The sequence below is a fragment of the Gambusia affinis genome, linkage group LG24 (assembly GCF_019740435.1).
Source record: "Gambusia affinis linkage group LG24, SWU_Gaff_1.0, whole genome shotgun sequence".
NCBI lineage: Eukaryota > Metazoa > Chordata > Actinopteri > Cyprinodontiformes > Poeciliidae > Gambusia > Gambusia affinis.
The window spans coordinates 4,341,677-4,369,465 of NC_057891.1; the positions used below are offsets into that span (position 1 = coordinate 4,341,677).

At 39.6% G+C, this 27,789-nt stretch overlaps 1 protein-coding gene across 1 annotated transcript; it reads left to right on the top strand.

Annotated features, from left to right (window-relative positions):
• Positions 1–1,718: 1,718 nt before the first annotated feature.
• nalf1 (NALCN channel auxiliary factor 1) lies at positions 1,719–27,133 on the top strand. Its single transcript, XM_044110171.1, has 3 exons — positions 1,719–3,547; positions 21,697–21,868; positions 23,114–27,133. The coding sequence occupies exons 1-3, from the start codon at positions 2,861–2,863 to the stop codon at positions 23,410–23,412; spliced, it is 1,158 nt and encodes a 385-aa protein (XP_043966106.1). The 5' UTR covers positions 1,719–2,860; the 3' UTR covers positions 23,413–27,133.
• The last annotated feature ends 656 nt before the right edge of the window (positions 27,134–27,789 follow it).

The following is a 27,789-nucleotide window of genomic DNA, read 5'->3' on the forward strand; positions in this document are numbered from 1 at the left end:
CACCTGGGTGGACTTAGCCCCGCCTTCCAGACACATCTCCTCCCCCACTGAGCTCCTGGAGACTAGCCAGCAGCAATTAGCAAACACCTTGTGGAACTGCACATCTGTTGATCTCATTATGGGAGCTTTTATGAGTAAAAACATTAAAGGGTGGATGTTGTGACGATATCCTGAAGAGCAGAAGTTTTTAAAGAGACAGAGGCCCAATTTCAAGGCATTTAAATATGACTTAAAACTTTTTTATAGTTAATTACCGTTTTATAACAGCTGATGTAACATAATTACTTGATTGTGCTATAAAATGGCTGAAAATGTATAATACTGCCCCTCTAAAGCATTAAAACAATACATTTAAAGGAGTGGAGGAAAATTTAGTGCTTATAAAACATGTGGCCCACTAAGCACTCTGTAATCCATCGCCCACTCTCGACTATTTCTAGGTGATTCAGAGTGAGCATTTGAGTGACAGGCTTTAATTAGAGGTACTCAACCAGTGCTTATTCCTGCGTGGAGTTACAAGTGTGAAGCCTTGACCAGCCCAACTGTTGGCCATCTGGAAGAACTTCCAAGGAGACTTCATCGTTCTAAAGTAAGTGTGAACAAAAAACTTACATGCTTTAAACTGCCATATATATTAATTATAAAGAAAGTGCTATATAATGGCTTTTTCCCCCTCATTTTCTGCCACTAAAATACATTGAGGTCTGTGGTTGTAACTTGATGAAATATGGAAATGTTTATTGGGTAGTAAATTTGAGATGATTTTTGCGAAATTTCAGATGAATAGATTGGGTAATATGTCTAAAAAAAAGAGAAACAGGTGTGGAGCAACCAGCTGTTAAGACAGCCGCCATATCCTGCTGAACTGCATCTGCTGGTACAATATTACAAAATAAAACAACTCTCATGAACTCCTCCTCAAGGCAAATGGCTTCTGTGCGCTTTGTGTTTGATTGCTTGATTTTAAGCTTCCCAACATTTTATTCTTCGTCTTAATTTTATCTGCCCCGTGGCTCTGAACAGGGAAGCTCATAAAAAAGGGTTTTAATGCGAAGTTTAAGCTCCAGTCTTCGTGGGAACATCTTAGCCAGTCGCTCTGACTTGATGCGCCCTTGAACAACGGTTGCAACGGCTGCTGTGCGCGCGCATAACGTCAGAGTTGGAGAAGCTTCGTCAGGTTCACGAGATTACTGGGGGAAGATACCGGATATCAGGTGGCAAGACCTTCAAAGTAAAACAAAGCAATGAGACTGAAAAGCACAGGTGGTCCTTACGTGTGAAATTTGAAAATTTGAGCAATTCGAGAAAATTCGGTTTGCATATTTCACTATGAACGTTATGGTTACCCTAGCTACATCATCAATACTAATAACAGGTGGGGTAAAACTGAGCCGGGTAGGGAAAGGTGCATTCAATTTCCCCTGAAATTTAGAATGTATTTTTTTCAAAACGGTTTAAATTTTCAGTCATAGTGTTTACAGTAAACTGTATATTTTTTTATTAACTTTCTTTTTTGTAAATTCAGTATTAATTTACTTTTGGACTAAATGTAACACTGAAATTGTTTTCGAAATTGACATTTATGATATTTTTAAGATTTAGTAATTAATTATCAGCTAGTCTTAGTTAATTAAAAAGATGTTAATTAAACTCTTTTACTTTTAAATAATACACTGACTCTTTCAAGAGCAACAGGGGACAAAAGGGTTTGGGGGGTTTTGTCTTTTAACTTTCAGAGCTATAGTCAAATAATTTTAAGCTGAGTTTTATGCACATCAACTATATTAGCAGTAGAATTCTTGATTGTTTGTCATTTTGTTTGCCAATTCACTGTAACTTCCTGAAGAAGATTATCAAAATATCAGGACACTTTGTAAAGTTATTTTTCTTTTAAAAAAGAAGCACAGTTTATATTTTTTATGTATGTGTACATTTTAAAGATATAATTTGAAACATGGTGGCAGCATCTTGCTTTGGCAATGCCATAGTGCCTGTGAAAATTCACTACCATGTTTTACTTTCTTGCTGCTTTTACAAATCAATCATAATCAACAAAATTTTGGATTGACGTCTGGTCTTGTTTTATTAAAACATATAAAAAGTTATTAACCCTACATTAATGTTTAATAAATATGGTAGGACAGAAGTCAATAGTAAAAAATACAAATAAATTAATGTTTATATTTTTCCTCAAGGAACATAGTAAGGATCAAGAGTCACGAAAAGAAAGTAATATACAATAAAATGACCCCAAATGTAGCACCAAAACAGAAAAAAGACAAACAGCAACTTGTGATATCTTATTTTGAAATTTACAACCGGACGTAAGGCTACGTGTCGTGGCCGAGTTGACGCAGGATGCTGCAAACACACCGTCTCTTGGCGGACATGGCGGCAACTTGATGAAGACGGCGAGGGCTTGAAAAAGATAAAAAGACGTCCGTAGCAGGCTGTAGCTAGGCCCCATCGCGCTGACACAAAAAGGCAACAGTCCTTCGCCATGTTGGAAGACGATAGCGCCCTTGTCCGCGCACGACCGAGGCCGGGGAAAACGTAAGCGCGTCAGTGAGTGTTTCTAAAAGCGGAGTCGCGGCTACGCAGAGGAGCGGAGCGTAGCGGCGCCGCGCGGCAGCTCGGGGCGGACGGGAGGACAGCCATGGAGGATGCGGCCCGCGGTCGCAGGAGTCTGATTACCCACCCTGCCCACGCTCCTTTGGATGGGAATTTCCGCTGAGCGCGACGGAAAGCCGGGACAACCCACTAGCCGACTCTTAAGGGGAGGAAAACGCGATCGGCTCCCGACGTCCATGACTGTTGCGGCAGAGGAGCCCCCACGGTGGAGTCGGCCGGTTCCCAAAATATGACCAGGGGTGCTGGGACGTGTTGGCAGCAAGAAGACGACGACGGCTTCCAAATCTGGCTCGAGCCCTCTCGCGACCACCAAAAGCCATTCACCGACTCTGAGAGGGCGCAGAGATGGCGACTGTCCTTGGCATCTCTCCTGTTCCTCACCGTCCTCCTCTCTGATCGCCTGTGGTTCTGCGCCGAGGCCAGGCTAGCCCGAACCCCGGACAAGTTCGCGTCCTCCCACCTCCGCTCCCCCCACACCCACTCGGTGCACATCAGCCTCACAGAGAACCCCCACGCTATTTTTCTAGGAAACTCCACCAAACATCTGTGTCGCCTCGAAACTCGCCACCGGGACAGTTCGTCCGGCGACTGCTTCGCCTTCGCGGATGCGGACGACCTGTGTCGCGGCCTCTCCGACAAGCAGGGCCCGCGGGTCGCTAACATGAGCAACTTGTACCTGTCTTTTTGTAACTCCTACTCCCTGCTGGACCTGTTCGACGGCTCGGCGAGCCCGGACAACCTGAACTGCAGCGTCCGGGCGCTGGTGGACGGCGACGCGACGCGATGCGGCGAGTGCGTCCAGGCGTTCCAGCGCTACGACCAGCACGCCCAGGAGAAATACGAGGACTTTGAGCTCCTGACGGAGAAATACGAGCCGGGGGCTTATTCGGTGAGGACGTGCATGGAGCAGTGCAAGGTAGGTGGAGGGGAGGGGATGGAGGAGGAGGGGGTGATGTGTTGGCCATCTGTTGATTTGGGCCCGGATAGATGCCAGTTTTGGTCCTCCTGCTCCTGTCGCCATGGAGACGGGTGTCAGATCCAAGGAGACTCCCGGTCTCATTCATCTCCTCATTGTATTTAGTGCAGATGGAGGCCCCGCTAGTGAATCCCTTATTTTTTATTTTATTTTTAGCGCATAATCTGCAATCGGCCTCAACCTATACAATAAGGCTGATAGCTTCTGCAAACATCCCTGTGTGTGTGTGTGTGTGTGTGTGTGTGTGTGTCGTCGCAGTCCGACAGGTGTTCACCGTGGCCGCCCTACTCCACATCGAGTGCAGTTTCATTAAAGTCAAGAGGTGGTTTCCCTGCCTAATGTGCCGGAAGTCCATTTTTTTATGTGTGTTTGCACACAGCAGGCCGCCCGTCTCTGGGTTTGTTTGATTTGCCTGCGGCTCAGTTCAGCACCGCGGACAGCGCCGAGCTGTTTCTTCTTCTTCTTTTTCTTCTTCTTCTTCTTCTTCTTCTTCTTCTGCTGAATGGCGCTATCCCGGCTTCATTCACAGAAGCCCTGGCCAATCCCAGATGGCCTCCATTCACCCAACTAGTAACAGACTCACATTGCATTGGCAAAGAAACTAAAGAAACCCGAAAAACTACCAGATTGTCTGCTTTTTTTTATACTGTTTAGTTTTTAGCATCTTTCGGATATAATGCGTTGCAAAAAGTATTTCTATCCATTCAAATGAGACATTTTAGCATATTATAACTCTAATATTTCATTTATTTTATTGGGATTTTATGAATTAGACCAACACATGATTGTGGATGATTGTATTGTCCACATGGTGAATTATGGCGGCCGTTTATAAATGAGAATTGAGAAGAAAGTTCAAAAGTGCGCATTTGTATGCATCCGTAGTAAATAGATGTTTGTTGAACTAAATTTCTCTTAAAAATTAAATGTTTGTCAGTTTTCTGTATGACTTTAGTCTTAAATTACAGCCCCAACTTTTGTTTTTGTTGCAGATTGGATGGAAAGAATCAGTTTTTAAATCTTGGCACATATACCCCCTTGCAATTCGTCTAGACTTTGACTAGACCATCATAACGCTGATACGACTCTATTTACATGTTTATTTTTCGAGGATGAGTTTCAGTTTTCTTTGTGTCACAATGTCTGTTTTAGTGAGCTTGATTTCATGTTTTTATCCTCCAACGACCTCGGATCCATTCTCAGAGCGCTCACCTCCTTGGCATTTGTAGGGAAAACAGTCATTTAGTCATGCTGCTAATTTCCTTAACAGTGACCATTATCCTTCACCTTTGTTGATTATAGGTTTTCTCCTGGCCTTTTATGTGTTGCAGAAAGAGCAGCATGACTCAAATGGTAATGTGGCGCTCTGGTGGAGTTAATGGCTACCTGCGTTGGAGAGGGTTAGCGGTTTAAGTTGACGGATTCGTATTTTCCCTGTGAGATCAGAGCCCCCTCGGCCCTCCGAGCTGCAAAGTGTGAAAACATTAAAGAAGCGGATCTGCGCCGTATTGTCTCGCTCACAGGCAGCGTTTGCCAGGGGGACGATCTCTGACATTTTCGAGTCGTTTCGTTAAACGGGAGCATCTCCGGGGGTCCGCAGGTGGTGCTTTGATTCCTCTAGCCTGAGGTGAAGCATCACACGGCGAACACGGCCAGAGTTTGCTGCTCCTCGCAATGGGATCCTCCATCATCTGACTCTCAGGAAGCCCGCCATTCATTCATTCACTCATTCATGCTGGCAGAACATTGAAAAAGCAGAAGGTAACGGCTCACAACGTCAGGAAACAATTAAGTTTCTGACGTTAACAAAGCCGGCCACCATTGAGACTTTTTCAAAAATGAAACATTATTTTTGCGATTTCCCAAACAGATAAAACAGATGTAATATATCAGACATTAAATTCTTATTAAAGTACTCTTACACCATAAACTTTTGCACATTTACTGTCATAAAGTGAGTTTTTTACCAGAAAATATCTGAAAAGTATGCTCTACATTTGGTAATAAATACGATTTATTATGGTACTTCTAAATAAAAGTCACTTACTTATTTAAAATAACCTCCAATCAAACTATTCAGGATCAAGTTTTTCTTTAGCATTAATTGTAAATCTATATTTGATTGCTAGAGTATTTCATCTGGTTGTTTTTAAATTATGAAGAATATGGTTTTTGGTGTTTGCCTGCTGAAATTAAAATGACATATAGAGTTGTTGATGTAAGTTTAGTTCACATTTATACTCAATTAATCGTCGTATTATCTACTGGATAAACATAATAATCTTTAGAACTGAATCATGTACTCGGATCATGAAACATGAATTATTTCCACAGAAAATAGGAAATGTTTATTCAGTGGAAAATGTTGAAAATATTTAGTTTCTCCAGCTAACTGAAGTAAATTTCTGGTTGTCTTTTTAGTTTGTATGAAGCCTTTATGTATAGATGTTTGGTTTGTGTTTGAAGGGAGAAAATGAGTTTTAAAAGTGTGAAATGGACCAACAGTTGATCTCGTGGCAATTACTAATTGATAAATAAAACAAATGCTTATTTATTTTCACTTTCTGTAAGGTAAAGCGCTGCACCAGAATGCTATTTAGCATTAGCTAATGCTAACACATGCAGTTCAAATTACATCACTATGAGGAGTAATTTAATTTTGACATGTTCTATAACAGCCTTAAATATTGTATTTATGTTTATGTCTGGTTTCACATTTCTTTGTTTTGAAATAAGTTATTGTGGAAAAAGAGAGAAAATTAGGAGAGGAAATAAAGAAACCCTCTTCAAAATAAGAGCATGACGTTTAACTACTTCAACACAGATGTCAAACTTTATTCAGCTGAAAGTTTACAGAACAGTTAAATAATCTATCTGCAAAAATTAATTTAGGGGAATCTCAGTGTGCTAAATGTTTTCAGAGTTAGAAAAAACACTGTTAGTGGATTAGTGAAAGTTTGCCCATCACTGCAAATTACACCTCTTGTTTCCTCAATTAAATAAATGAAGCCATGTAGAAAAACTTTATTTGGTTGCAAATTTTAATTTAAGCCACTAGATGTCACTATATCATACAAATACCCAATTATGTTTAGTTTTTAGCCAAAATATAAAGTACATTTTAAAGGCTTCTCATATTTAGCATTTTTAACCTATTTTGCTGTTGTCCTGGTAGTTTATATTGAAAAACATTAAGTAAATGAATTGTATTTTTTGTAGAAAACAGACCTCAGGAAGTTGAATAATTGTCTGCGGCTACAGAAACTCCTCCAGCTGTCTCTTGACTTCCCCCACAGAGTAGCCAGGCGCAGTTCCTGTCAAAATGTCTACGTAGGATGGGAAAATTGCAGTTCACTCAACAGTCTGCCTTGTTTGTTGTAATTACTGTAATAATAATCATCTGAAATGATGCAAAAAGTCACCTTTTTAATCAAATAAAACCTACTTGTCCCTGGGAAAGACCCCCCAGCTGCCCTGAAAGCCCCTATCTTCATTTTGGATCTCTCCAGGAGGAAAATTTCTGCCCAACATTATCTCTGCACGAAACCAAAATATCCACACTTTTTCATAACTCATAATTATTTGACAAGAATAATGACCTGGCAGAGCAGGTGTCTGCACCCCGGATCCTCCCTGGTAATTTTACTCATTTGTGGATTTGAAAGGCCCCTGCATGACTAAGTAGTCACAGAGTCGGTGAAACTCAGCGGCTCTTATCCGCCCGCTTCTCCTAAAACCTCTTTTTTTCCTCCCCTGCATGTTCCTGCCACTTCTGACCCCGCTTTCACTCCATCAGTACTCCAATCCCTTGCTCCACACGCTCTTGATATCAAACTGAAACACTGATCTTAGCCAGTGATGCGCTTAAGTGAGAAGGAGGACATAAGCCGCGGCGTCCTACGGCTCTAGATCCTTGTCAACCACACACATCAGCATTGATCTCAGGTCTTAACTGAGGGATGGGCAGCGGCGCTACCAGGAAGTTGATCTCTATTGATTCACGCTGAGCACTCTGTGTTTCCTCGTCCTTTATTTGATAGTAGGCAGCTCCTGCGACCCAAATAGGGCGAGTGGCTGATCGCTGATGTCTCTGTCTGACTGTACCACATGACCTGTTTACGGATTTTTGCTAATCTCTTCCGTGGTCTTGAGATTTTATGGGTTTCGTTACAAACAGAAACGGCAATTTTAGTCTTTTTAGGATCTTGTGTGACCCTTAACCTACTGTCCCCATGGTGATACAGTGATGGTAACGTCATAAAAAAAATAAATTCCTACAAACTCTGATACTTTTAAATAAAATCCAGAGGAACCAAGTGGCTTTAAAAGTTGCATTAATAGTAAATACATTCCAAATGTGAATATTACTATTTTTTACATCAGTACTTGTTGAACAGAGAATATCAGGAGGTAATTTACATAAGTTTTTATACTGTTTTATAGCTAATCTTATTCTTTATGGAGTTTTATATCACTAATTCCCCACTGTGGTAGAATATTACCAATAAACAGTGATATTCAGTAATATAATTAATAATTAACCCCAATTACCAACCTTCTCCTGTCATGTCCACATACATTATTTCTAATCTTGAGTGTTTTGCCATCTTTAATGTCTGATATGTTTGGCCTGGCTCTGTATTGTCACCAGTCTCTGGCCTCAGTTGGCCAACATTAAACATTTACAAGCTGGGGGACATAATGGAGCAAAACCAATGATTACCTTTGTAAATCCTTTGGGACTGTTTTTATAAAATGATCTGCTGCCAAATTGTTGGAGTATCTCTTGAAATCTTCTCTTCAGTGATGGTTCAGGAGTTGCTTTGCAGTTGCTTCAGTTGTGCTTCAGCGTGCTGGCTTTGATTCTGGATCTGGCCGGTTGACATTTGCTTTGTGTTGCACCGATTTTTGCCTGTACACTGTGAGAAAGGAAGGAGATTGCATACAGGAGCTGCTGCTGCTGCTTTGATTTGCTCTCACTCGCCCCCCGGTACCTCCCACCTGATAAGACATTTATGTGGCTTACTAAAGGATTCACACTTTTATCATTTTTGTCTTGGTGCAACTGCAAACTTTAAAACGTCCCTTTGAAACTGAGCCTCGTAAACCTTCAGTGCGTTGATGACTGACAGACTGTTGCAGCTCATTGCACTCCCTGCCTGCCCGAGTGTTTACGAGAACCCTCAGCGGTGCGCTCACGTGGGTTTTCCGCCATTGTGGCTTCCTGCAGCGTTTGTGGATGCTGACCTTGGAGAGGGATTTGTCCCCGCAATGCCTGTCCCACTCCGGGACAGCCACATTTATGAATGGGCCGAGCCCTGAGCTGAATGCTAATGAGGATGGGAGAGAGGAGACAGGACGCTGCTGCAGCGGAAAGCTTCACAGCCGTGAGCTGCTGCTGTCCGCCGGGGAGCGGTTCAGATCCACCTGAAGCAAAACAACATGCACATATAAAGCTTAATGTACATGCTTGTTAATCTGACTCCTTTCACCTGTGTGGTGTTTTAGTTACAGATGAGTCATCTGTCTGATAATGTGGTCAATGAAGGCTGTTAGTAGTTGCTGTTAACAGGAACACAGTTGGTTCTGTTTAAGCTTAAACTAAATTTCCTACGGTACAGTTTAGATTACTTAAAACATCTGCCATAATGTTAGCACTAGAAAACACTTTGACTGTAAGTTAAATAAGTCAAATGCACCATTTTTATTTAAGCCAACCAGCTCCAGCTAGCTAGCTATACATGTTTTGCCATGAAGCTGCTGCAGACATTCAAATGGATTCAGTAGCCTCTTATGCAGCACTGAGTCAGATTTGGATCAGCATCTGGAGTCTGCATTAGAGAACTAATCATAAACATTAGTCCTGCTAATGTTAAATCGATATACCAACATGGTATTTAATGGAAGCTGATGCTGAAGTACTTCTACAGCATTGCATTCTGGGCACAAAGTAAATATTATAAGTGGAGGAAATGAAACTGCTGTGTAAAGAGTCTTCACCCACTTCAAAATAAGAGCATGAATATAAATGTGCAACTTCTTCATAACTAAATACTTCAACACAGATGTCAAACGTTATTCAGCTGAAAGTTTACAAAATGACCAAATAAATTAACGCTGTAGAATTTATCTGGAAAAATGTAAATATGTTTTTAAAGTTAGCAAAAACGCTGATGTGCTAACCGAATCATTAGCCCATTCTAATGGGGTTTCTTCCAGGCCTGCCCTGTTTACCTCCATCCATTTATCCACCTGCTCTAAACACCTTCACTTTCCAGACATCACCACAGCATGATTCTGCCACTACCATGTTTTATCATGTTTTATTGCTTCATTTCTTGGTTTTGTTTTCGTCATGTTGTTCACTGATTGCTAATTATGTGACTTTTTTAAAGCAGTAGTTTGCCCTGGATTTTATTGAAGCACATCAGTCAAGTTACTAAACACACACTTCACACTTTTCAGATTTTATTGATTAAAAAAATGAAGTATTGTTTTTTAGAACTTTACAGTTAAATGCTGCTTTGAGTTGATTTATCACATCAATCTAATAAATACATAGAAATGTCTCATTGTAACTGATAAAATTGCGTTTTTGTCAAAATGGGAACAATACTGTTATTCAGATATAAACCTGCAGGAACTCTCTTGCTAATATCCTTCAGATTTTTTATTCAAAATATCACTGTAGTTATTCACATGTAGTCCAATTTTTTCCTGGTGGAAAATAATCATATCAATTTTTGTCAGGAAATAATTTTTTGCAGAGAAAGTATGTGTTAAATTTATGTATTTGTCTTTTCTACATCTTTTAAAGAGGGAGTGACGAAGCTGCATCAAGTGATGTCATTTCCCCTGTCGACCAATCAGGGCTTAGCGCTTGATTCAGATCTCCTGGCAATATTTAAATTTGATTAAAAATGAACAGTCCTGACTGGATAGATAACCTGTTTAAAGAAGACACTTGTTCATAACTGAATATTAAATAAATAAATGTAGATTCCCATCATGTACCTTTGCTTTCTTTGAATTACTGTATGTTGTCCTGAAGAAAACAGGGACAGATGTGTCTTAGTGACTAATTCTTTCAAAAATCCTCCCCGGAGATGGCTCGCATTTAGCTGCCAAGCTGTTCTCCTGTTCAGGCAATAATGGAACATGCAGAATTTAATTATAGTCAAAACATTCATTAGCTTGCCTTCATAAACTGTGAGAAAATGAAGATGTTTCAAGCAGGATGTTCTTTTCCCATGAAAAGGATCAGACTAATGCCTTCATTCATTTAGTGTGTGACATCAATTAGTGAGTCGGTTCTATTGTCTGCGTACATATTTAAGTGGATTGTTTTTGCTGGGGCAGATATGAGGCTGAAAGCGCAGCCCCGTTGCTTTGTGTTAATGTTATTTCATTACACAGCAGAGTTTGGCTAATAAAATGTGTATTAGACGCGGGGTTGGGATGTTTGTAGAGCGTCGGGGGTTTGCTGGTTACTCTTGCGTGATTATGACCTGTATTTCCTATTAATTCGACCGTATAGACCTATTTCTGTCCAGCTCTGGTGTATGTATATTCAGTTTGTCTGCTAAGCTCCATTAGGATGATTGAGGATGTTGTCTTGTTATAGGAATTTCCAGCCACATTTCTTTTTTTTGCACTTTATGTCGCTTTTTAAAATCTGTTATTAAGTGTAATCAAAAACTTGTGTATAATTGGAAGGAAAAGCAACAAATTATCTAAATTTGGAAATTTAGTACTATTTTCCAAGTAATGCAAACAGAGTAACTATTCTGCTAATCTAAAAGAAGCTAGCTTGTGTAGCTAGTCTGTAGTGTTAAAACCTTAAGAAGAGTGACAGGTGGTTTGTGCTTTGGCTTCTTTTAATGAGGGAATTGTTTAGTAGCTTCCTTTCAGCTTGCTGACCAGCAGTGTGGGGCAGAGGAAGAGCTGTGGAAATATATTTACAATAAAAAAATTTTTTCTTGACATTCTATTGAAAAATAGAATATTAGAGATAATTTATGTACCAGTGCTGCTCAATAATCAAAGGATTTGATGTATTAGTGTTACATCCGAATCTTTTTTACAATTGTTGACAACCGTTTTGCAGGTTTTTATTGGTATTTTGATGATCTGTCTGTGGAGTTGAGCTCCCAGTCTTTGCGGCTGAAAGGCCTCCTTACAATCACCAGATTCTCTCAAAATGTTAATATTAGTTCCAGCTCAAATGAACGAATTAAAAAGATTAATTGAACCAAAATCTACCAGGGGTATGAATAAATTATTCACAAAGCCAAGAAAAGTCTTATAGGTTGGCTATTTCAAGAAGAAATAAAAAAGGCTCAGAAAGGTTGCATAGGTTCTTTATTCAAATGGGACCTCAAGATCCAACATGGCCACTCTGCCTGTGAAAACTAGTAAATAGCAATAATGCATCAGTTTCTTAGCTCTGTTCTTAAGTTTTTGAAATCTTAGTGTTGAATCTTTATTATTGATGTTATTGAACTGAGCATGAATCTTGTGTTTGGGTTTCAAGCTACCAACCAACACAGTTAGGATTGTAGTTCTGTATTGTTTTGTATTCTTCCATATGGTACATTTGCTTGGCCGACTCTTCTGTTCTGAGGCAGCTTTTTAGACAGAATATCTGCTGGTAAAGCTCGATATCATTGGTTAAAAATGCAACAGTAACAACTTTACTGCTGAAACAGGAAACTGATGCAGAGCATTAGCACCTTCCTGAACCGCAACGTTGCAGACGAAACCCATAACAATCTGGCTGAGAGTTATGTTCCATTTAGCAAGTGTAGATTGAATGTCGCCCCATTATCAGAGCCACCAACGGTCCTTATGATCCTCCTGCTTGACCTCCTCTTCAGAACCTCTCCTGGTCGGATCTGCAGAGTGGCCACCTGAGCTGAGAGCTGCTGTACCACCTGTCGAGACCCCTCTCCCAACTCTTCAGTGGCGTTCAGATTAGAATAGCAGTTGCAGCAATTTAAAGCCTCTTCTCATTTCCCATTTGGTTGCATCAGCTTTCGTGCTCGACTGCAAATATTTTGTCTACCGGATGTTTAAAGGAAATAGATTCTCCATAAGTTAAATGATTGATTGTGTTGCGCAACAGTTGGTTGGTTTAACAATTTGGGAACCAGATGACTTTCAGGAAATAGTTTCCAGTCTGTTATTTCTTATGAAAACCTACCTGATAAAGCTTAGTTATGAAATAGATGAAGAATTTAAGTTCAGTACTGCATAGATTTGATTATATGTGTGGAATAATATCAGATAACATGAGTTTATTACCAAAATCATAAAACATTTCAGTTAAAATAGTAACTCAACTAAACTAGGAAATGAAAGAATTATGAAACTAACCTGCTGAAAGTAAAACAGGTTTAAGAATTAAAACAACAACCATTAAACAAATGATGAAATTATGTCACATTTCAATATGAACTGCAGTGAGAACCCAAAGTGGGAATCTGAAAATGAACCAAATTAGCCTTTAGCTAAGAAAGATTAGTTTACATCACACAGCAACACAACGTTTTAGGAAATAGTGTTTAAAGCTCCATTAATGACTATATAAATTATGTGGAAGCGTCATTTATGTGCGCCACCAGCGACAAAAAGCTCTTTAGCCAAATTAATAATAGTCATCTTAGCTTAGCATTAGCCTCTATAATAACGAATGCCGTTAAGCACATTTTATGGACAATTTTAAGTAGTTTAATGTGAAAAGAGGAATGGAAAAACTCGGAGAAAACATAGTGAGCCAACGTAAAATGACTTTATTTATCATTGACATTATAAAACAAATGTTTACACCACAAGCCTGCTTATGACATGGCATGTTTGCACTCAAGCAATTTAAAAATCCTGCAATACGCAGTCCAAACCAAATGTTTTAGTACCCACCTGTCATGATGTATTGAGCAATCTGATGTAAAGTTGTGTAGGTTGGTTGAAGCTTTTTTTTCCAAGTACTTCATTCTGGGATTAATCGGGTTTTTTTTATCAATCATTCATGGCTTACCAATTATTCTGTCCCAACAGTTTTAAAGAAAAAATATGATGATCCCCAGAGGGAGAATTTTTCCAATCGACATCATTACTTGCTCAGTGATACCTGATATGAATTATGAATGAATCTTATTTCCTTCCACTGAGCCAGCATCTTAGAGCTTCATCTTTTTTTATTATGGAAGTCTTTAATTTTTGAGCATAATCATTCTATACATTTTTTGCACTGACTAGGACTAGGATTATTCTCATTGGAAGTGGAAAATGAGCTCTGCATCAATTTCATAAGTTTTTAGCAACAACTTATTTTTGTCATAGAATATTAGCAAAAAAATATACATTTAATTGTATATTTTCTTGTCATTTTTAATTTATTTCTCTTAGATTCTTCCTTTTGGTTTGTACACTTGAAAAAACAAAATATTACAAAGTATTTTTGGTCTAATTTCTTGTGCAAATATCCGCTTGAAATAGACAAATCTAACTTATGAATAACTTTTCAGCAAGAAATAGAAGCTGAAAAGAGGAACAAGACATTTTAACTTATAAAAAAAATCTTGTTCCAATGACACATTATTTCACTTTTAACTTGTAATTTTTCATCAATATTAAGTAATTATTTACTTAAAACATTTGCTATATCAAGCTAAAACTTTACTTGTAAATTAGTACAATTGAAATAAGATGGAACGAAGATATTTGCACTAGAAACTGGACCACAAATACTTGGCCTTCTCTGCATTTGAGTTTTTTCACACATGATATTTTCTTATTGCCTGTTTTGCATGAGAGTAAATCTGTAATGTTTTGCAAAGCTATGATTGCTAAAATTATTTCTTTACGCTTGAATGCCAGAGTAATGAGAGTGGAAACCTTGTTAATTTGTTTTTATTAAATTTGTGATGCAATATTAGGCTTTTAAAAAATTGGTCCATATTTTGAAGATCTTGTGTCTTCATAAACTTTATTATTTCAAGAAGTTTGAGCAAAATGGAGTCACAACGCCTCAAATGTATGGTTTCCCTGTGTGACATCATGACAAAAAAAAATAAGGAAGAGACTTGCAGATTAATCCTTGAATGCAGTTGTTCACCATAGAAATGTCCAGTCATCATAATAAGCTTTATGTCTCAGAGATAAACCTGTTTCCTTTCTTTTTATGCATCTTAGCCTCAGTAGAAAAGCAAAAGACCTCGCTAAAGAAAGCTCAGAGTTGAGCGTGGTTCACCTCTGGACATTTATCTGTCCATCTTCACCGTAGAGTAACTGGTGGATGCATTCCTGCTGGAGTCACTACTGGTAGGGAAACCACTGTGACCCCTCCAGCTCTCTGAGCTCTAGTCCAGCTGCCAATCCTCTAAACCTGCAGGCTGCTTCAGAGCCTGGTTCAACCTGAGTGTTATAAGCTTTGATTTCTAATGCATGTGTTTAGTTTTATTTATCATAAACTGATTCAGATCTATCTTCTTTTTTTTTTTTTTTTTTTTAAATTGAGCCAATTTATTGTGACGCAGATGCAGGTAGATGGTAAATCCTCCCATGCACATTCATAGTCATGTTTTCTCAGAATGAAACATGCTTCAGGGAAATGGAGCCGCTTATTTCAAACTTACCGTATTGTGAAAGTCAAACATCTCCAGAACGCTATGACTCCGTGTTCTCTGAGGTTCAAGCTTTCTCAGAGCCTCTCAATATAATTGATGGATGATTAATCATGCTGTTTACTGACTGGGTCATTTTAAGTCATCTCTTTATTCTGAATGGTTGTACAGTAAAGTCCAGATGAGTTTATATACCTCATAGAATTAAGTTGAAAATATTTTTTATTCCACCTCAAAGTTTGTTTCTGAAATGGACGTCTCCGAAAGATAATAAAAGTGAAATTGTAGAGCAGCTTTTTAGATGCTAATCAGCTGCTTCTTGTCTTGTACACAAGAGTGATTGACAGCACTAAGACCCTCCTCCTGGCTCTGATTGGTTGTTTTTAATTTGAAACGTTGCATTTCTGCAGATGGCAGTAGAACCACAGGGAGGAGGTATTTTTACTGCATATTTTCCTTGCTCTTAGTTCCTCCTCCTCTGAGGATCAGCTGTTGATCAGTTGTTAACCTAACAACTGTTTTGGACTTTGCTGTAGCTTTGCTGTCTCATCCTCAGGTATTTGGCAGGTTTTCATATTTAGATCCATTTCATTTCTCATAATTTCTGGCCAGTTTTTATGCTCTTGTTCACTGCAGGAATGGTGTGTTCAAGGGCCGGTGCAGTGTTAGTTTTCCTCCTTCACATTCCCCCAGCCACTCTCCCATAAAGCCAGATTAATGACCTGGATGACTAATAGTTGTCTCTTCGACAGACTTTCCTGTCTCCTGACTTTCCGGAGCACATTCCAGCTCCTCCACATCAACCTCCGTTGACCCTGTTAAACCGAGGAGATAGCCGGATGAAGAAGCAGCAAATCCGCCAATACGGGTTGCTCTGAAATTGCACACCGTTTAATTCGATGGGGCCGCTCTGTCTCTGAGTCATTTTCCAGAGCACCTGTATACAGTTCGTTACATCAGCGGGGAATTGGATGGGAATGAGTGCGGACATCAGCACCGGGGAAGGCAGACAGTGTTTGCCTTTCCTGCCGGATTATCCGGCGGTTGCGTCAGCGGCTTGAGGCGGACTCTCGGAGCGAGCTGGAAGAGCATCAAAGTCCTGGTCAACAGCATTTTGTCAGGGTCAATTGTGTCTCTTTTTTGTTGTGAACACATGAAAATGCCCCCACGTTTCTGGACATTGTTGTGGCAAAACACATTAGGCCATATGTGCCAAACTTGAGGCCTGGGGTCCACATTTGGCCCGTCGTAGCTCTTTATGTGGTCCTCTAGACTCCAGAGGGACACATAAGTAGAACCCTCAAGATAACAGCTGTGTGTTCAAATATTATTTGATCAAAACAAAACAGTTTTGTACAGTTCCTCCTGTCCTCTGTGGAAATCCACTCAAAATTTCTACACAAAGTGTTCCAAAATATTGGGTTAAGTGATGTGAACTCCCACCTGCAGGTGGCAGTATGTCTCACTTCTACTACACTGCTCCCTCAGTCTTACTTGATATCAGTTTTTCATCCCAGTAACAAAAAGTCACATTTACAAATGCTACTCTCTGTCGAGTCAGAAGGTAATAATCGACTAACAATATTTAAAGTGGTTTTCCATTAACTTTAGCCAACTTTACCTTTACCCTAATATCTCAAAATTCCTTGAAGGTTTTTCTGAATTCGCCCCTCAAAATCAGTGATTCTGATTGATTCTGGTCACAAAATCCCAAAGGGACTGATAGTTGTTACTGTTTTATTAGTTTATTAAGGGTTTTATCAACACATTCTGGAGCAACCAGCCATGTGAGAACATTCATGATCAAGTGGATTAGGTTTTCCCTTCTGTTTCCCCACTGTGAGGCTGGGAAACTGCCACTCTGTACATTACGGAGCCGGGGAAAAGATAAATAAATAAAACGACGGGCCTTATCATCACACAAAGAAGCGCAGCTGGAAATAGTCCAGGTAGTGCGAGAGCCGCTTCCTGCTCAACCAGAGCTGTGATTTGTGCGAGTGGTAATGATCTGTGTCATTCAGCTTCTAACTGGGATCTCACTCTGCAGCTGACTCACATGCTTTTTATAGCCGCCGCCGTCGCCGTCTCTTGTCATTCCGCTTTATAGCCGCCGTGTGTGTGTGTGTGTGTGTGTTTACGTGTGTGGAGAGACCGTCCTGCTGGGAACAAAACGGAGTGTTGATACTTCACAGCAGGTTCAGTTAAAGTTTTTACAAACTGTAGGAGCTTTGCCAACACGCATGGCTCACTTAGCGCTTGATTTGCGAGGTATTGTACTAATAAATGCATGCGCTTTATTAACTTTGTCACCTCTTTGGAAGTTTTTGCTATTATTAAATCTTGTGGATGCAGGTGGAGTATAAGAATGTTGTTTGCTGCTTTCATTGGCGAAGAAATGATTATATCTCAACTCTTTAACCTTTTCAAACCATCAATTGGTGGAGATTAAACGTTCATCAGGATAACATAAAGCTGGATGGGCAGAAATTATCCAGATGAGCAACACTGGAAGAGACATGCCCAATTCATCAATTACTTGTATAGTAAATTTAAATTATCTTAAAATGTTTTTCTACACGCTATTTTATTTAGAGAGTTCATGATCCATTTTATTATGATTTTAGTTATAAGTAGTTTTTATTTCTGTTTTGTTTCCTGTTTTATAGTATTTAAAATGTCTTTCTTTCCCAGTGTTAAGTGAGTTTTACCAAATTAAAGTTTAATCCTTGAGAGACCAAACATGCACTATTGTGCCATTATCACTTAAAATGGTCTCAAAACAGCAAAATTAGGTTTTGTGACAGACATTTAAAATGATCAGTTTTCTGGTTTTACTTTTTATAAATATATGTTTGAGTAAAATGAACATTATTCTTTTATTTTATTAACTACTGGCAACATGTCTCTGAAATCCCAAGCAAAGATTTAGTAATTATTTGCAGAAAAATGAGAAATGGTCAAAATTAGGAAAACAGATGCAGACTTGAAATGAGTTCATTTTAAATTAGAAACAACAATAGTAATGTTGTAACTCAGACTTCCATATTTGGTGGAAAAACCATGAGGTTTTATTGGAGCTGTATGTGCTGTAGTGTTTGTAGAGGAACATCTTGTGGCTGCTGATCACTTGGAGCTACTGTGTGCTTCTGATATAATGTAGAGAAACGTTGGACACCACACCTTAACATTGCTTTTAGCCACACCACCAGTTGGAAGGCAGACGTAGTAATGGGCATGTTGGGTCTGGAATCAGCTGAGCTGACCAGCTTAATGCGCTGCTCCATCTGCGGCTCTGGGCTCCGGTGCATTGTTTGAAGCAGCCTGAGCTGCATGGTGACAGAGACTCTGAGTGCCAGGTTCCCATTCACACTGATCACACATTAGACTGATCAAATCAGACTCTAGGCCTGCTTCCTGACTAACTCAATTTGCTCTTGTACGCTTCCCTTTTCACGCTGTGCACGAGCACATCCACACACACACACACACACAGAGTTTCAGACCTGGATGCACTTTATCTTCTTTTTTTTTTTAAACGTGCACGCACACAGACAGCAAAAGCCGGCAGCGAGCGGGGCAGCACCCATTGAGCTTTAATGAAAAGCAGAAAAAGCCGTTACCTTGGCAACTGCCTGCATACATCTTCAGGAGGACCCAGATTTCCTGTCTCGCAGCGGCCGTATTGTTTTGGTTCTCTTTTGAAAGCTGCGGCATCCCTGCGTGGATTGTCTCACTGCTGGGAGAATTTATGCAGCATCATCTTAAATTAAGCAGCATTTGTTTAATTGGGGGGGTTGGGGGAGACAGGAAGTCCCGCCCACTTTCTATTAAAATCCTTGAACATCTCAGACCGGTTGATCTTTTTAGTGATTTTTAGTTGGTTTCCCCTCCACGCTGTTCAGCTGTTGAGCTCTTCTACAACAAGAACACAGCTGCCAAACGCAGAGGATCATGGGAATTAATCTGGCTGCATGAATCACTCACAAAAGCCCCCCTCTAACGCAGCAAAAGGTGTAAATGCTATAGTCTGAATGGACAGAGCACGTTTTTTTCACCAAGGCAATAAAAGCACAGAGTTGACCTTTTTTTTTCCGTTTTGCTTTGAAGTGCCCAGACATTTCCTCCATAAAAGCACACATGAAGTGTAAACACGACGTCCTGCATGTCGGCAATATATTTGATTACACAAAGCACACTGCTCTTCCATTATCGTTCTCATCACCGTCGCCATAATCAGATTACTCTAATTATTATAATTGTCTGCACAGGGTTTGTTATCTTTGTTTGCTGGAGTAAACAGGAAGCAGATCCGAGTCCCTGCATGGGGAAGGGATGAAGATTTACCTCACTGTGACTCAACCAAACATCCAAACTGTGATGAACCTGACGGTGAACTGTCCCGCCTTTCACATCTCTGATGCTCCTCTGTGCTTCCATGATTAGCAACATGATCTCCGCTGAGACGTTCACAGCAGTAAAACTTCTTGCCTTTTCTCACTTTGTCACCTTAAAACAGCAAACTTTACATAAATTCCCATTTAAATACAGTGCAACCAGCTTGATTCTTAAGTTTTTAACTTACATTCGAGTCTAAATTAAAAGACATGCATTTATTTTCTCATTGTTTGAATTTAAATCAGACCAAACTTCTTCTCTCTTTTAAGATAGTTAGAATTTCCAAAATTATTTCTCTTTGGTAAATGTGGAGAACATTTATTTTCTAACTTTCTCTCCGGTGGTGCATGTCAGACTTCCCCAGGGCAGCTTTGGCTACTCTGTAGTAGCTGCCACTGCATGAATGTGTGTGTGAATGGGTGAATTTGGATTTGGTTCCTTCCTTCTTTCCCTCTTTGTCTCAAAGCTCTACCCTTTTTGCCTTTTTTCTCTCATTCCTTTCTTACGTTATATTCCTCCAATCCTTGTGTCAGGGTGTCCACACATCCTTATAGTTCTGAATTTCTGTAATTAAGGCCATAAAATGTAAACAAAAAATGCATTAATCACAGGTTTGTCTTGACAGGACTGTTTAATCTTGTATCGTCTTTGTATTTTTTTTCTAATAGGCGAAAGTTTGAGTCACAACCCTTTGTTGATCTATCACATAAAATAAAAATAAAAAACATACAAAGTCTACTAGTTTTTGCTACTTTAATATATTATATACATATTTAGATGCTAGAGAGGCCTCCATGATCATTTAGGGCTCTACATTTTTCAGCACCAAGCATGTCGGGTCACCAGGCTTTACTTGTGCCCCACCAGGCTAAGCATTGCTTATTTGTTTAAATCTTTTAAAGATGTTTTAATTTTTTAAGACTTTATAGTTGGTGTTCAGGTGTTAATCTTCCAATCTTTCAATAACACATGATTATCAAGGGATATTTTCAAATTTCTTGTTAATTTTAAACATTTTTTAGTGAATGACTGCCCTCCCACCCAAACACCAGGATAAACATGTTTTCTGGGGGAAACCTTCAGCGCTGTGGACTTTCAACAAAGCTTGAATTTATGTTTATTGTTTCTGTCCTACACACTTCGTTTTATTTTTTAAATGTTTGCTGTTGGCATGAACTAGTTGGATACTTCAGATCCACCTTTACAGTTTTTACAAAACTTTAAAACAAGCAATGGCTTTCATTTAAAACAAAGTATTTCTGCTGCTGTTAAGATGATTGAACACATGGACTAACATAGTTCTAATGCTTTATAAGGGATGTATTAATAATATTTAAAGCAGAAACATAGTAATAAGTTGGAGGTTTTCAAATGTTTTTCTTTTACACAATTTTGCTCGACTTAATTGGTTAATCCCAGCTTTTATTTGTCTGATATAAAAGTTTTACTTGCTGATCTGAAACTTTTAGGTGCAACAAAAACATTAGAAATTCTTAAGGGTGTAAATACTTTATAAAGCACTTCATTCTCCTCTGCTGAATAACTATAATATAATAACAGCTAAATCTAAGAACGATTCCCGACCCGGTTTTGGCTGCATCACGCCGCCATCTGTCTGCTTTAAATCTCATAAATTTGTCCACCTAATGTGACTTCCTGGCTTCAACTAAACCAGAGGAAGCTCTTCCTGGAAGGAGAAAACCCGTTTTGGCTTTAAACCGTGGTGACACACACCGAACCGAGCAGAACGCCTTCAGTAGATTACAAGCAGCTGGTTAGCCTGGCTATTATCTCCTCAGCTTTCACTGCATTAAATGCTGGGTTTCCATTTTGCTTGTCAAAACATTCCTATTAGACAGCAAGTGGTTTAAACAAGCAGGTAATTACTGCTAATTATGAAAAAACAAAAGTCATTTGGCTCCTGTTTGGATGTGATATTAACACAAGCAGGCCTAAGACCCAGCAGAGGCAGAAAACTTCCTCCAGTCCTCAAGGGGATCATGAACCTGCATCTATTTATGTCATTTTCCTCCCTCTCTTCCTCCTCCTCCTCCTCCTCCTCCTCCTCAGATGGCCTATAAGCCCTGGCTCTGTGCTCAGTACTTCCCCAACATCAAGCAGTCTTGTCAGAGGAAGATCCCGTGCCATCGGTACTGCCTGGAGGTCCAGCAGAGCTGCCCGTTCATCCTGCCCGACAACGACGACCTGATCCACGGCGGAAACCCCAGCTTCATCTGCACAGGTTAATATGAACATGTGAACACTGGCTTTGACTCCCTATGGCTCGTTTTTTTTAGTAAACATCATTTTATGAAATGATTCAGAGAATGAATTCATCCACTTATTGACTCGGCATCCCTGCTGGAAGTCGTATTTCTGAAGGTTTTCTGATGACATCTAGTGGCCGGATCGAGGACTGCAGCGAGCGTCCAAGGACATTTTGAAAATTTCATGGATAAATTGAATTTGGCTTGTCTCTCTGTATTTACTACAGTTTATTCTGTTATAACTAAACCACAGAGGAGCTAATGTCGCCTGAAGTCGGTATCACTTCCTATCTGAGGAAAGACGATCGAAGTTTTCTTTTACTTTCAGTGCCGTTTCAGCGTGAAAATGACTCAAATGATGTTTAGAAAGCAACAGTTCGGACAGTTTTTAATCTTTTGTGAATTTTCTCTACTCTAAATAATGCATACTGGCTCAACTATATACATATTTGAATACATGTCCTCTAATTTGATTTTTTTAAATTATCCGGTTCCATAGATTTACAGCAGGTCAAATAAGTGTTGAATACATCACAATATTCATACTAAACATATATTTGTAAATATTTACTGTGAGGAAATCCATACATAAAAAGAAAAGGAAAGAAATAAGTTAAAAAGTGAAGTTATATGTAATAATACTACTTGGTTTATTATCAACACCTGGTGTAAATTTCATTACAATAGTGTATTTAAAAATAAGTTTACTTTGAAAAATACCTGCAGTATTTTATAACCAGACACATCAAATCTGTGTCCAACTTCAATGAAGTTTCTTTCTTCTGCCAAGAAGAGCGGTCAACTTTTCATGGTTAAATTTAAGTGGGTGTGTGTTTATTTTTGAGCCTGCATGTAAAATTCAGACTGTGCCGATCAGATAATTTGAAAACTAAAATTCCAGCCTGTGTTCTAAAATTGACTGAAGACGAGATTAAATTCTCCAATGAAAGCCTGAAACGTTCTTATAGATGGGAGTATGTAAACTTTTGATCTCTACTATTCATTGCAATTCAAAAGCAACAAGCCCGCACTGTGATACACTGGATGAAAAATACAGTTATCTCCAAAAGCTTTGGCACCCACACAGCATCTGGTTTCATTTTCTTAACTTGAAGCTTGTTAGCAGGTTGTCGATTGTGTCTGCTTGTTAAAAGTCTGGTTGCAGCCCAAACACAGCCGTCATCTGTCAACATTTTCATCCCGTGTCGTTTCTTTTCCAGGGCTCCTGAGAGACCATCCATCAGACGGCGAGGCGGAGTGCTGCGACGTTCGATGGGACTCCAAAATGGACAGCCCTTCAGGCAGCACGCTTCAAAGGACTGCTTCTTCCTGCCAGCCCGAGGGGGCTTCGGTCACTTCCGCCGCCAGCCCGAGACTTTGCAGCGGGCGACTGAAGATATGCCTGCTGGCCCTCGTCCTCCTACAAACTGTCATCATCATCTCAGCCTCGCATAACTCTACGTTGCTGGACGTGGCCGCCATTTTCTCACTGGAGGAGTCCGCTCCGAACGAGGAGTGAACCCCTCGGTGGGGGATGTCGGGGAGTCGGGGTTATGGCTTTTTACAGTGTCACGGCCGCCAGGGACGCATCTGGCGAGACGTGCCAGAGATGTCACCGCGATCTGCTGCCAAACGAAGCGTCAATCACACAACGCGGGAGGGCTTGAACCGGAGATCACTGGGCTGGGAGCGGACATCGACCCAACCGAGACGTTCGGGGACCACGCCCTACGAAGAACTGACCTCTTGCCACTAGAAACCTGCTCATTGTTTCTATTTCATCCAAATGTTTTCTAGCATATCGTCCCTGTTTTCCTTCCCCTCCTACCTTCCCTGTCCTCTGGTTTCAGTGTCTGGGTGGGTGAAACGGACATTGACGACGTGTGCATTCCAGCTCATCGTTACCTTTAGATTTTTGCTGCACTTTCCCCCCTGGGTGTCAGATTATTTTGACATTTCCGCTCTGTTCTTCTCTTAATCCTTCATCTCCTTTGGTGCGCCGTACATGTTGTTGCTCAAGGGCCTGTTGGCATCAGCTCATCCTTTAGTTGTGGGTCATGCTTTCCTTCAGAAATGTGGTTCTCCTGTGTTCTGTTGTCGAGCTTGTTTTTTTTTCTACTGGATCTTTTGTGAACCCCTTCCAACGGCACATGCCTAAGCATTTTAGGACCTCAAGTGCTCTGAGACTCACTTCCTCCTCTGACTTGTTCTGCAGTTGGATAAGTTGGGAGTGAAGTGGAAAAGTTGGTGATACTGCAACTGTCTGAGGCGTTTTCTTTAATGTTTTCTTTTTAGTCTTTGACGGGACGCTGCTTGTTCTCAAGTGTTTAGTTCACCTTACACCACAGTGGCTGGTCTTACTGGTTAAATTGGTTTTGTGGGAAAACGCTGGGGTTGGAAAAGGTCAGAACACAGGGAGCCTCACTCATCAACCATGAACCCGTCTCCATAAATAGGCTTTTCCCACCAATCGGTTCCGCTGCTTAACCAAAGGTGGTGCAAAACCCACTTCTTAACTGGTCCAGTTTGGGTTTCCACAACCAGAAAACAACTTTTACTATTTATCTCAGTGTTCCTGCAAAGTAAATGCACGAGTATCCCCATCTTAGTTATTAAAGATTATTAACAAACTGCAGATTTGACTATAATAAAAGACAGCTGGGACTTATTAGAACATAGCAGAGGGTGATATCAAAATTAACAGCAGGAAGCAAAGTTGTAAACATTTGCTCTCAACTTCCAAGCATAAGAAAAGACATTTATTGTTTGCAGCTGTTTTCATGTGACCCTAAACCGCTCTAATTCTCACCAGTAAGCGCTCTAATTTAGTAAGAAATTACTTCATGCCTCAACTAATAAAGTGCCTCTCTTTACACACAAGAATAAACACAATAATTAAACTTAAATTAAGGTGCAACAAGACAACTGAGTCAAAGTGAAAGATTTATTGTGATAAATGTTGAACTCTATTTTCACCTTACAAGGTATCAATTAAAACAGCTCAATAAAATAGTTCAAAACAGTTTCCAGCATCAAAATCTAAATTCTTTTGATAGAAACTCCAATTTCTACCTTTGATCAGATGATCCACGATAGTTGGAATAGATATTATTCTAGTTTGAAAACTGGGAGGTTTTTGGATGACTTTTTAACCAGATTGGTGGCACGTTTGGCTTCCCGTAGAAGGCGATGTCGCGGTTGTTTCAGTTTCGCGAAAGTTTTTAGAAAACAACAACAACAAAAATAACGCTCGACCCTCGAGAATGAAGCTTTTTTTTCCCACGCCAGGATTAAACTAACCGCATAATATCCAAACAGATACAAACATTTTGTTTTGTTATAGAAAACAGTTAAATATGAACATCATTCATGTAATATATTACCCAATAATATTAGCAAAACCTGCTAATCCAGGAACCTGGAAGTTAACTGCATGTAATGGAGGTGTGGTTTTTAAGGCATTTAGTTCAGACTAAAGTTTGGAAAAGAGTTCAGGCCAAACAAAAAGTGCCCAAATAAACAGCACATCTGTGCTAGAGGTTGAGATGGTGGAAATACAAAGAACTGGTGCTAAGCAAGAACTAGCAACAAAGAGACAATATAGAGTGGAAAACTCTTAGAGCTTGTTGAGGTAGTTCAATTCTGAGGTTATCTTATCTTAAGGTAACTATGCTATATTATTAATATCAAGGAAAACTGAATCATCCAAGTCTTTCTCTTCATTGACTTGAATCCCTTCACGTCAGAATTTTTCTGTACAATGTGCCCAATTAACAACCAGAAACAACATTGTGTGTATGTGTCCTGGTGTGCTGTTTCAGTCAAGAGACCAATTCAGTTCAACACCCAACAGTTTCTGTTGACATTGTGCAGGGGGCTAGATACACAGGGGTGAGGAAGCAACCTATTTTCTTCTAAATAAGTTGCAGTGATATTATTTGAGTCCTCTTGTAGAGTACTGGAACTCAGGAGTTTTCTGGCCGCTCTAGTTGGCTGCAAATATTTTACTTGACGAATGAGGCTCCCGGATCTTTGGGTGATTTTTGGCCGAATGAGGCGTCTGCTGGCGTCAAAGGGGGAGAAAGTGGTGAAATGGAAACACTTCAGGGTTAGCTTCTTCTTCTAGACAAGTTCTCCTGCGGTCAGTTTGGCTTTTCAGGATCTCAGAGTTTGTACAAGTCAGTCAGTCAAACTACTTACTCTGGAAATCACCTGACGAGTTGATCAGTTACATTCTTTATCTGACTAGCAAAGAGTCAGTGTGCAAGGAGTGTGAGGAGTTTTTAAAGGGCTGATCCATACACTTTTATGCTGTTTTTCCTATTTTCAAATGGCGCCTTCTAGTCAATCATCTTTTCCCCCCCTTTTTTTTTTTTACTAGTGATAGGACAAAAACCAGACATTTATCCTAAGCTGAATCACTGAGAAAATGTTGCATTAATAACATGGTTGCTTTCTAATGGCTGATCTGTTCTAACACTTTTAGTGGTGGAAACATTGTATGAGTGACTCCTCTTCAGCATCAGAGAACAACCGTTAAATCTGGCCCAGCTGGACGACCTTTGACCCTTGTTTTAGGACCTCCCAGATGGGAGAAGACATTCTCTCCCCATATGTTTGGCTCCGCCCCCTTAATCATTAGCTGACTGAGTCCTGTGGATCTATGCAGATGAACCCCCCGCCTCAAATCTCCCCAGCCACTGTCCTTCACCTCCTCTAGTCCTTTCTGTTGTAAATATGTCCTGAGGATGTGGGATCCCCTAAAAGTCGCCCCTTCCTGCCTCTCCTGGTCCCCCCTCCCCCACCCGTTGGAATCTCTGTGTTTTCTGTTCGGCTCCTTGGTTTTTTGTCTGTTTTTTGAGATTTTTGCCACATTTTTCTGTTGTCTAAAGCAGTGGTGTGAGTTGATGAGTAGGACAAAGTTGGATGTTTAAAGGGATGACATAAAGAGGTCTTTAAAAATATATAGATATATATAAATATATATATGAAAAAGACAAAGCTTGAAATGAGAAAAGGTTTAAATATAGAGAAAAAAATATGATAAAAGTTGTCATATTGTCATACTAGAGATGCTTTAGTTTGCTATTTTACTTTCTTTTTTTTTTCTACAAAAGACTTGGATGAAAATTATTTATAAAAATGCGTCCCACAAGTCATGACCTTTTTTGGACGTGAAACGAATACATTTATTAACATTTTGTTCAAAGGAAAATAAATATAAATTATGTTAAACATGACTTGTGTTTGTGTCTTTTTAATATCGGAGAGGTCAAAGTGTTAAAGCCATCACATTGGATATATTTATATTTAAATACATCTACTTATACGGGTAAATCTCATTGAGAGACATGGTATTTTAAAACTTACACACCAGATAATAATATATAATTTTCTATTTTATCCAACAATTTTGATTGCTATGTTTAATTATAAGAGTAGAGGAAACTGTTTGCAGAATTTAAACAATTAAGATTTTGTTTTACCTGATTGGCATCAGAAATATTCCACTCTTTGCTCTTGCAGAGAGATTTTTGACCAAATATATGTGCATGTTACATATAGAGCTGATATATGGTTAAAGAAAATCCTCAAAAGTCGGTTTGACTAAAGCAAGTATGAGAATTTACAGTAAACAAAACTGGAGAAAATAGTAACTGCACTGTATTTCTTTTTTTTTTTTACTTCAATTCTATTTTTTATTGTTTTTGTTGTATTGTCTTCGCCATTATTGATCTTTTAATCAATCATCTCCTGCATCTTCTGCTTTCCAGAGCTGTTGAGAAAAATCTATACCCACATAAAAGATTAAAACTCCAACGACAACTATTTTGGACGTTCTGAATTCGGCCGTCCCCTTCTAGGTTTTTTGAAAACCTGTTTACCAAGTAATGAG